Source organism: Eretmochelys imbricata, chromosome 14, assembly GCF_965152235.1.
Source record: "Eretmochelys imbricata isolate rEreImb1 chromosome 14, rEreImb1.hap1, whole genome shotgun sequence".
Lineage (NCBI taxonomy): Eukaryota > Metazoa > Chordata > Testudines > Cheloniidae > Eretmochelys > Eretmochelys imbricata.
In genome coordinates this window covers 42299556-42310627 of record NC_135585.1, presented here as the reverse complement: position 1 = coordinate 42310627, position 11072 = coordinate 42299556, and the positions used below count along the sequence as shown (strand labels likewise).

Sequence of the window (11072 nt, the reverse complement as noted above, 5' to 3'; positions counted from 1 at the left end):
GCACCCAGAAGAAGGACCAGCAAATAGGAGGGCAGGAAAGGGAAATGGGGGGAAATTACCTAACAGTAAAATCCGTAGATAAGGATATAAAGATAGGGGATATCAACCCCCTGAGAATGGCAGAGGGGATCAAAAAAGTGCTGGAGACAGAGCAAGAGCTAAGATGGTACCTGCTGGAGACTCATTAGTGGAATGTAAAAACAAAGACCAAGTAGGGACACTCCTTAAGACAAAGGTGCTAAGTAAAATACAAATAAGTTGTCAGCTACCCAAATTCCTCACAGAAACAAGATGGATAGTATCTGGGGTGCCAAATGAAATTTCAGGAAAGAAAGCAAGGAATAGGTGGAGATAAGGTGATAAGTGCTAAGAGGCTCATTAGCAGAAGAGGCAGTGATAGCAAGTGCTTGACAGCTGTGCTGGTCACATTTTAAGGGAGGGATGTGACCAGATAGTCCAGAATATCAGAGTAACTTTAGGGTATCAAAGTCCTATAGTCCTCTTTCTGTGAGATGCTACAGCGGCCAGAGATTTGGTCATGTTGCAAATAATTCCAATGGGAAAATACAGTGCAGTAAGTGTGGAGGTGACCATTCACAGGATGACTGTGAGGAAGGGACAGAACAAAAATGTTGCAACTGTGGAGGAAAACACAGCTCAGAATATGCAAGCTGTACTGAGGGGAGCAAGCTAGAGAACTACAAGAAACCCAAGTTGCTAATAACATGTCCTGTGCAGAAGCTGTTAGGAGATACCTAAAAGAGAACCTGATGTGAGGAAAGGCAATAGCCTGCAACAAATTAATGGGAGGGAATGAGTAACGTTGGGATGAAAAGAGGTTCATTGCAGTAATGGTTGATGTAATCAATTGTAGTTCTCAAACAGGAAAGAAAACAGAAAATGAGAATTATAACTAAAGCTGCAGGCTAGCAACCTGTCAGTGGAACAACTTCAGACTTTCCTCAGTGAAACTACTATGGACGGTTAGAAACAGATTTTCAGCTTGAATTCCCACGGCTTAATAGCACATGGGTAGGAATTAAAGACCAATATTTTTGATATGAAAACAAAGCCTGATCTAATATGCATACAAGACTTGGCTTGAGACTATAAAATCCCAGGATATGGTCTATATGGACATGATAGAGAAATGGAAAAGGTGGGGACGCATACCCTTTCACTAAGGAGAACCTGAAGTACCTTGAAATAGAGATTAGAAAGCTAAATATCAAGAATAATGCTATTGAGATACCAATACAAAACAATTCTGCATCTCTAAGACTTTATCATGTTTATTACCCGTGCAGGAAACTAGAGGCTATGGACCTGAAAGAATTCATTGCAAGTGTCACATGCCCACTCATTGTCTGTGGTGATCTGAATAGTCACAACCGATTGCAGGGAAGTAAGAAAAACATGGAAAATGTTCAGAGCAAATCTTTGAAGAGAATAATTTAGCAATCAATGATGGAGCGCCTACCAGGTTCAATACAGCTGATGGAAGCTTCTCATGTCTGGATCTGGGACCATAGCGAGTGAATGCAGCTGTGAAATTGACAGAGGGGTGGGAATGGCTAGTGACCAGGTCCTGACATTAATTACATCTCAAGGAAAAGGATATCCCCACTTGGAATCTTAAAAAAGCAAACTGGAAAAATCTTTGGAAAGAGAAGTGAGCAATATGTGAGTAAGTAATGTATCTGTGAAGATATTGAGGAATTCTGTAGTAATATTAATAAAGGAATCATAAAGACAGCCAGCCTAGCTATTCCTAGGATGCCAACACTGCCTGAAGATAGGGGAAGTGTACCATGGTGGAACAGGGAATATGAAATGGTAATTAGGGAAAGGAATAAGTCATATAAGACAGCAAAAAATCCTTAACTAATGGACTTAATGAAATATAAAAAAGTAAGGTAGTTTCACAAAGGGCTATAAAAAGGGCAAAAAGAGAGAGCTGGACACCATAACATGGGGAAGTAAGTAAACATACCAATACAGCAAAGATTATATATAAACAAACTAGGGAAATGAATGGAATAAAGAGTAAGAGTCACGTAACACTAAGTCTTCCAGTTGCGGGGCATGGAGTAATAAGCTCTAAGAAAAGAAAAGCAGAAACTCTGGCCACCATGCTTCAAAAAGTCAGTAATGATGAATATCAGCGGTTACAAATTAGGGAGAAGAAAAGAACATTAAGGATAATTATGAGATGAAGAGGTGGGATGGGAGAAGGATGTGGATATTTTAAATGTAAACTTTAGTGTGGCTTAGGTAAAACCATGGAAAGTATAGTAAGGGAGAGAACAGTAGCACACCTAGAAAGAAGAAGGTTTATAGATAAAACACAAAGTGGGCTCCAGTAAGGTGGGAGTGTGATTGACCACACTGTCAGGATAGAGACAGAAGCACAAAAAAGCATGAGAATCACAGAATTAATTATACTAATATTCCTGGGCATAGAAAAAGCCTACGATGTGTTCTGGAGAGAGGAACTACTTCATAAAGTGGCCTCAGTGGGTAACATAGGAAGAATGTACAGATGGATAAGGAACTTCTTAGGCAAAAGAACAAGTCCAATTAGGGAAAGCTTTCTCCAGCGTATAGTAAATTGCAAGTGAAACTCCACAGAGCAGTGTAGTTACGCCAGCCGTCTTTAACATCATGATAAATGATCGCCCTGAAGAGATGAGGATAGGAATAGGGATCATGTTTGCTGACTGTGCCATATGGATCAAAAGCAGAAACCTTGAAAGTGCCACCAAAAGAATGATGATGCACTTAAGAGAAGTGCAGAATGGGGAAGAGGTGGGGCTTCAAATTCTCATAGACGAAACTAAGGGAATGATCCTCACAACATGGAAAAGCCAAAAAGATGTAAAGTTATAGCTATATGACCAAGAGATAAATATACTGACATTACAAATTCTTCGGTGTGATATTTGATAACAAGCTCACTTGGAGGGACCATACTGAAAGTATTAGATAAGTGCAAAAGTCAAATATCTTTGGAACATCCTGGGGAGTGGATATGAAAATGGTGGCAATGCTATACAGAGCACTGATTAGACCAGTTATTGAATATGGATGCCCAGCCTTTGGGTCAGCAATGAATACAAATCCGAACTACATTATATCCACACACACGCATTGCATATCAGGTGGTGAGTTCATTACTGTATCTCTGTACTACAGATATACGCATTTCCATCAGCTACTGCTAACTCTTAGAACGAAGCTCCCAGACTCAACCTTTTTGGGTCAAAGTACGAGATAATAGTGAAGATAGCACTAAGCTAAACGGTTCGGACAAAAAGTCAACATTCCCCATGTAAATAAGGTACAGAAGTGGATAGCTGATCTTCATGAAAAGAAGGGATTGAAAGAGACCAAAATGTATAGCTATGGGAAAATATTCTATCCTTAGAAAATCACCCCCGGTCGGGAAAGACGTGGAATTATATAATGAAATCAATAAAAAAATGATAGACAAGATGTCACAATTATATTGATTTGCTATAAGTGGGGACACTATTGACAAATACATACAGAGGGTTCCAAAGAGGAAAGAACAGAGTGGGAACAGCTTCCTGTGTGCCCTCACTCGGACTCAAGAAAGCTGTATGGCTAACTTTGTATCCGTCTTTATGGCTGAGATACACAGGGATTATGCTAGCACTAAATCGTGCTTTAGATGTGTGGCCAGCTGCTGTGGCCATCCTGTCTGACTGTTTATCAGGGCTGCAGCAGGCAACTCACAGTGGTGAGTCTGACAGCAGAAATGATTCTCTTAATGATATATTACTGCTAACAGCCAGACTGGTGGAACTGGATATAACCAACGTAATCGCATGGATCCTGGTGCAGACAGGGATAGCAGGCAACGAATTGGCTGGCAAAAAGTGTTATTAATCACAAACAAGTTGACCTCGGGATCCCCTTAAGCAAACTGGCACTTAAACACCTAATCAAAAGTGAGCTAAGGAAGGAATGGCAAGAACTGTAGGCAAATGAAATGAAGGGGAAAAAAATTCCTGATTCTCCCTCCGGCTCTGACCCTCGGCTTGACTCTTGACCCTGATACTGACTCTGACCCCTGGCTTCAGTTCCGGGATCTCCAGCTCCTAACACTTGTCCTACCTACCTTTGCCCAGCATCCTGACACAGACTATGTATCATAAAAATGAATACAGATACTTCCCACATTCTTCACAGAAGGTGAATCTTAAATTGCTCATGCTTAATTACTCAAGCACTTTAATACCCCGGTTCGGAAGGTGATATATAAATGCAAAGCAGCAGCAGTTTGGAATTGGGTGCTCACCTCTATTCATAGGACAGCTCTCACTGGAGTCGATGAACTCATTTCTCAGGGTTTGAGACCAGGTGGGTGAGGTAATACCTTTTATTGGACCAACTTCTGCTGGTGAGAGACATGTTTTCGACACACAGAGCTCTTCAGGGTTTGGCAGACAAGACTCCAGTTCCACTGAGGTTCTTGTCTTTCATCATTCTGCAGAAATGGGACTTTCTCAGTAGAGACCTGCAGTTACCTGAAGGGACAGAAAATGGGCTTCCCCTTCGATTTAAAAAGTGTAAATGCTCTCTCATAGTTGTATTCTCTCTTCATGCTTTTCAAAATGGTCCCACTTTGACCTTTTTCCCACTTGGTTCATTTTGTGTCTCCAAAGCATTGTAGCTAACAATGCCCACTGTGAGTTGCAATTATACAAGTCCCATTCTACATCACGTTTTAGTCTAATGATCCTTTGTGGAAAATATTTTAGAACATGGACAAACACCAGCTTACAGTTTTGGGAGATGCCTGTCCAAGGTGATGGCCAGTTATCATGTACTTGCACCACCCCAAATTAGTATTCAAGAGATGCTGCCATCTAATGGGCATTTTTGAAAATAGTGGCCCATGTCTCACTCTTACAACATGCTGCCACCTAGGAGCCATTTTACAGTATAACTTTCCCATTATTGTATTGGCTACTGAACTCTATTGGTCACTAGTCAGTATTTCTGATGCCCCCCCACCCCATTTCCTCTACTCTGCTGCCATCTAGTGTCGATTTCCCAGCATGACAGCCTGTTGCTCTTCTCTCCTATGGTGGATTCTTCTCGCTATAGCTGCCTCTTTCCCATTCTTAAAAAGAAAAGGAGTACTTGTGGCACCTTAGAGACTAACAAATTTATTAGAGCATAAGCTTTCGTGAGCTACAGCTCACTTCATCGGATGCCTGCAAGTGGGGAGATTTTATATACACAGAGAACATGAAACAATTGGTTAGTCTCTAAGGTGCCACAAGTACTCCTTTTCTTTTTACCATACAGACTTTAACAAGAGTGATCAGGTAAGGTGAGCTATTACCAGCAGGAGAGCCGGGGCGGGGGGGAACCTATTGTAGTGATAATCAAGGTGCGCCATTTCCAGCACTTTACAAGAACAGTAGGAGGGGAAATAAACATGGGGAAATAGTTTTACTTTGTGTAAGGACACATCAACTCCCAGTCTTTATTCAAGCCTAAGTTAATTGTATCCAGTTTGCAAATGAATTCCAATTCAGCAGTCTCTCGTTGGAGTCTGTTTTTGAAGTTTTTTTGTTGAAGAATTGCCACTTTTAGGTCTGTAATCCAGTGACCAGGGAGATTGAAGTGTTCTCCAACTGGTTTTTAAATGTTATAATTCTTGATGTCTGATTTGTGTCCATTTATTCTTTTATGTAGAGATTGTTCATTTTGGCCAATATACATGGCAGAGGGGCATTGGTGGCACATGATGGCATATATCACATTGGTAGATGTGCAGGTGAACGAGCCTCTGATAGTGTGGCTGATGTGATTAGGCCCTATGATGGTGTCCCCTGAATAGATATGTGGACACAGTTGGCAACAGGCATGTGAAGTAGTTATGGGTGAGGACAAAGTCACAAAGTTCAGCCACTAGGTTTGCCGTGACATAATCAGGGATACTGTTCCTGACAACTTGTAGTCCATCTTTGTGTCGAAGGTTGGTGTAGAGGGCTTCTACATCCATAGTGGCTAGGATCGTGTTTTCAGGAAGATCACCGATGGATTGTAGTTTCCTCAGGAAGTCAGTGGTGTCTCAAAGATAGCTGGGAGTGCTGGTAGCGTAGGGCCTGAGGAGGGAGTGTTTGGGGACAATGTATACCTTCAAAACAGCGTCACTGCTACGGGAACCCGCATGGCCCCACAGTATGCCGACATTTTCATGGCTGACTTAGAACAAAGCTTCCTCAGCTCTCGTCCCCTAACGCCCCTACTCTACTTGCGCTACGTTGATGACATCTTCATCATCTGGACCCATGGAAAAGAAGCCACCATGATTTCAACAATTTCCATCCAACCATCAACCTCAGCCTGGACCAGTCCACACAAGAGATCCACTTCCTGGACACTACAGTGCTAATCAGCAATGGCCACATAAACACCACCCTATACCGGAAACCTACTGACCACTATGCTTACCTACATGCCTCCAGCTTTCACCCAGACCACACCACATGATCCATTGTCTACAGCCAAGCTCTACGATACAACCGCATTTGCTCCAACCCCTCAGACAGAGACAAACACCTACAAGATTCAAGCATTCTTACAACTACAATACCCACCTGCTGAAGTGAAGAAACAGACTGACCGAGCCAGAAGAGTACCCAGAAGTTACCTACTACAGGACAGGCCCAACAAAGAAAATAACAGAACGCCACTAGCCATCACCTTCAGCCCCCAACTAAAACCTCTCCAACGCATCGTCAAGGATCTACAACCTATCCTGAAGGACAACCCATCACTCTCACAGATCTTGGGAGACAGGCCAGTCCTTGCTTACAGACAGCTCCCCAACCTGAAGCAAATACTCACCAGCAACCACACCCCACACAACAAAAACACTAACCCAGGAACCTATCCTTGCAACAAAGCCCGTTGCCAACTGTGTCCACATATCTATTCAGGGGACACCATCATAGGGCCTAATCACATCAGCCACACTATCAGAGGCTCGTTCACCTGCACATCTACCAATGTGATATATGCCATCATGTGCCAGCAATGCCCCTCTGCCATGTAGCGTGGTTTAGCAGGGGTTTCCCATCCATTCAGTGCCTTTCAGTTGATGTGGGTTCTGTTTCCAAATGGAAATGCACAGATTGAAGCTCCCATGACAGAATCCCAGTGGCTCTCCAGGCTGAGATTCTCAGAGACTTTTAAGGGAGATAGGCGTCCATCTCCCATTTAAAAGAGATTTGGGTGACTAGCTCTGTCAGGTCCCTTGGGAAATCCTTTCCACAGTGTCGGAGCCCTACAATTCTCACTGGTGTCCAGCTCCCCGACCTCTGGCCAAGCCCTGACGTGCTCCCAGTGACTGAGCCAGCACTGCCGTTTTTGGCATCAGAGGAGTTCTGCCGTTTGGTAGGTGGTCGCCGCTTCCTCTCACCATAAGTTGCCTCACCCCCTGAGGAAAGGGCCCTGTGTGGAGCAGAGCTGCCTGGGGTACCTGGGGCTGACTAGACACTGTGCCCTCAGAACTAGCCCTGTTGGACATTGGGCTTGTTGCAGTTAGTTTTGGGGACGCTCATTGTAACAGGTCCCCTCCCTTTGAACTGCTCTGTGCAGCTGCTGGAAGCAGAGCAGCTGGTGCCCTGCAGGGCCATGAGCAGAGTCCCTCATCAGTGACCATTTGACCGACCCAACCCCCGGAACGGCCTCCGTTCTACGGGTGCCCTAGCAAACCCCCAGCTGGGCCTGGACAGTCCCAGCGGACCTGGCATGTGAGTCTACCTCTTTGTTTGCCCAACCTCCCTGCCTCCAAGGGCCTGGTGAGCCTGGAGCTGTTGCTTTCCCGGAGCTGGTCACAGCCGGGTGTAGCCCAGATAAGAGCTATAACGCTGTTCCTGGTGAAGTGTCCAGAGGTCACTGCTGGGACCTGGTTGTTTGCCTCCGGCCTCTGTGAGTTCAGTGAAGATGGTTGGTTTGCAGAGGGTTATGACGGTAATATGCACAATTTCAGGGGTGGCAGATTTCCCAGGCTTACGTTCCCAACTCTGCTGCACAAGGAGTTACTATTTTTATTGTCCAAACATTTATTTTGATCAAGAATGGCTTTTTTAAAGATCTAAACAATTGGTTACAATTTTGTCTCCATTCTGCCTAGTGCCCATAACTCCATGATGGGAACATGGTTATGGCCACCTCCCTCCCTGGTCCTTCCACTGAGATGGACAACACTGAGTGCTGAGATTTTCACTAGGACTTTTCAACTTAATTTTAATGGGGGACGATTGCTGAAATCACCCAGACAGCCTGAGGTTTTCAAGGCTAAGTTTTTATCTCAGAGTCTCTGCACGTTTTTGCAAAAGCCACATTTACTGAATGCTTTCCTCAAAGCTTCCTTGACCTCTCTGTTTCTCAGGCTGTAGATGAGGAAGGACCAGGGGAGTCAGGACCATGTAGCAAAGAGGGAGCACTTTGTTTAGGTCTCTCAGTGTATCACTTTTCGGTAGCATGTAGACAATCATTAGGGTTCCATAGAAAATTGTCACCACAATGAGGTGAGAGGAGCAGGTGGAAAAGGCCTTTTGCCTACTGGTGGTGGAGGGGATTCTGGATGCTGGCAATGATACACACGTAGGATGTCAGGGTTAGTAGGAATGGAGGCAGGGTGAATACACAGGACACTAACCAGTGTGTGTCACTGCAGGAGAGCTCTATAGGTGGGATGACATCACAATAGAAATGGTCAATGTCATTCGGGCCACAGAATGTTAACTGTGATAGGAATAAAACAAAGATAGTACTAGCCAAACAAGCTTTAACCAGGACCCAGCAACCAACTGGAGGAAAAACCCAGTATTCATAAGAGTTGAATAGTGCAGTGGTTTACATATCGCTAAATACCGATTATAAGACATCGCTGCTAGGAGATAGCATTCTGTAGCCACCAGAGAACCAAAGAAATACAGTTGTATGATGCAGCCACTGACTGAGATGGTTTTGTCCCCAGTCAGGAGACTGGCCAGCATCCGGGGCAGGATGGCTGAGGTGTAGCAGGTCTCTACGCAGGACAAATTCTCCAGGAAGAAGTACATGGGGCTGTGAAGATGCTGGTCAGCCACAACAAGCACCACAATGAGGGTGTTCCCAACCACGGTTGCCATGTAGATCACTAGGAACATCAGGAAGAGAAGAATTTGCAGGTCAGGGAGATCCCCGAATCCCAGGAGGAAGAATTCAGTGACGGCTGTTTGGTTTCTGCAGTCTGCCTTTGGTTGTGTCTAGGAACAATAAATCTGTGCGACTGAATTGGAAGGACACAGAGTTAAAAGTTAATCAAATCTCATGAATTAATTCCATAAATATTCAGAAACTCCCCTTCCTCTCCTGGTTACAGGCTGAAATTTTAAGACTAAATTTAGATTTCAGAGCAAAGTGCTAGGAAACTGAGTCCAAGGACAGAACATTGCTCTGATGGGGAAGAGGGTGTTTGACTCGGATACCAGTGACTACTATAACAGCCCATTTGTCTCGTAGCCACATACTGATATGACAGATCAGATCATTTCTCTGTCTATCTGACATACCAGAGCTTAACAATGATGCTTAAATGCTGTATTTCACTTCTGGCAATGGCCAGAATCATGCCATGTCTTATGAGTCAAAATCAAACTTCAATTAAAATCTTGGACTGAGATTTTTCAATGTGGTCTAGAGTTCTTAGGCACCGTCCTGTGTTAGATTTCTTTCCATGAATTCTAACACTATATCCTGGTATATTCAGCATTTCAGTGCCCTGTAAGAGAAGGAATAATTTTCACCCCCTCATAAGAGATCAGTTCATGCCATAAATTATGAAGTGGAGTAAATTCTCCCTTTTAGTGCCTGTGGTGGTGATGGTAACGTGGTGAGGGACGGGCAGTGCCTTTTCTGTTTCCCAACAGTAGCTATGTAGCAGTCATAAAATACAGCTCTTTGGAGGGTGGATCTTAGGAAGGGGTAAAAGCAGGCTGATGTGCAACCCTAAGTGGGGAGTGACCCTCCCCACTCCATAATGAGTATGGGATGATAATACAGGAACAGGAAAGGCACTGGGGTGGGGCGGGGGAGGGGGGAAAAGATGCTGTCCCTAAACTCAGAGTCTAGAAACAATCTGGCATGTGTGATCTGAGTTAGTAAGACTCTATCATCACTCGCCACCCATTGGGGCACACACTGAGCCAGATCCTCAGCTGGTGTAAATCAAGGTAGCTCCATTTCTGTCACTGGGACAGTTCCTCAACTGAGGACCTGTCACAAGACATGAATCTCATGCTCCATCTCTGTGAAAAGGTGCTATGAACACAGACTGGCGCTGCAGTGGGAAGGAGAGACTAAAACTCTTAATATTCACCTGAGGAAGAGCTCTTGTAGCTCAAAAGCTTCTCTCATTCACCAATAGGAATTGGTCCAATAAAAGATATTACCTCACCCACCTTGTTCCTCTAATATTCACAAAGCACATTCATGCCCCTGTGTCAAGGTTCCTTCCCCACCTAGGAAGCCTAGGTTAAAACTTCCCCAAGGTACAAACTATTTTACCTTTTGCCCTTGGACTTTATTGCTGACACCACCAAGCGTCTAATAAATATATAACAGGGAAAGAGCCTGCTTGGAAACGTCTTTCCCCCAAAAAAATCCTCCCAAACCCTACACCCCCTTTCCTGGGGAAGCCTTGATAAAAATCCTCACCAATTTGCATAGGTGAACACAGACCCAAACCCTTGGATCTTAAGAACAATGAAAAACCAATCAGGTTCTTAAAGGAAGAATTTTAATGGAAGAAAAAGTAAAAATCACCTCTGTAAAATCAGGATGGTAAATACCTTACAGGGTAATCAGATTCAAAACAGAGAATCCCTCTCGGCAAAACACAAAAACAGGAATATTGATTGACTGGGGATTGGTCCTGCTTTGAGCAAGGGGTTGGACTAGATGATCTCCTGAGGTCCTCTGCAACACTGATATTCTATGATTCTATGAATGTACATTCCATTCAGCACAGCTTATTT

General features: G+C 44.0%; 1 protein-coding gene across 1 annotated transcript; it reads right to left on the bottom strand.

Moving 5' to 3' along the window:
* Positions 1–594: 594 nt before the first annotated feature.
* LOC144274070 (olfactory receptor 6B1-like) lies at positions 595–9116 on the bottom strand. Its single transcript, XM_077832758.1, is given in 4 exon segments — positions 595–605; positions 8522–8634; positions 8636–8840; positions 8843–9116. Coding segments are annotated over 4 exon segments (603 nt in total).
* Between the last annotated feature and the right edge of the window lie 1956 nt (positions 9117–11072).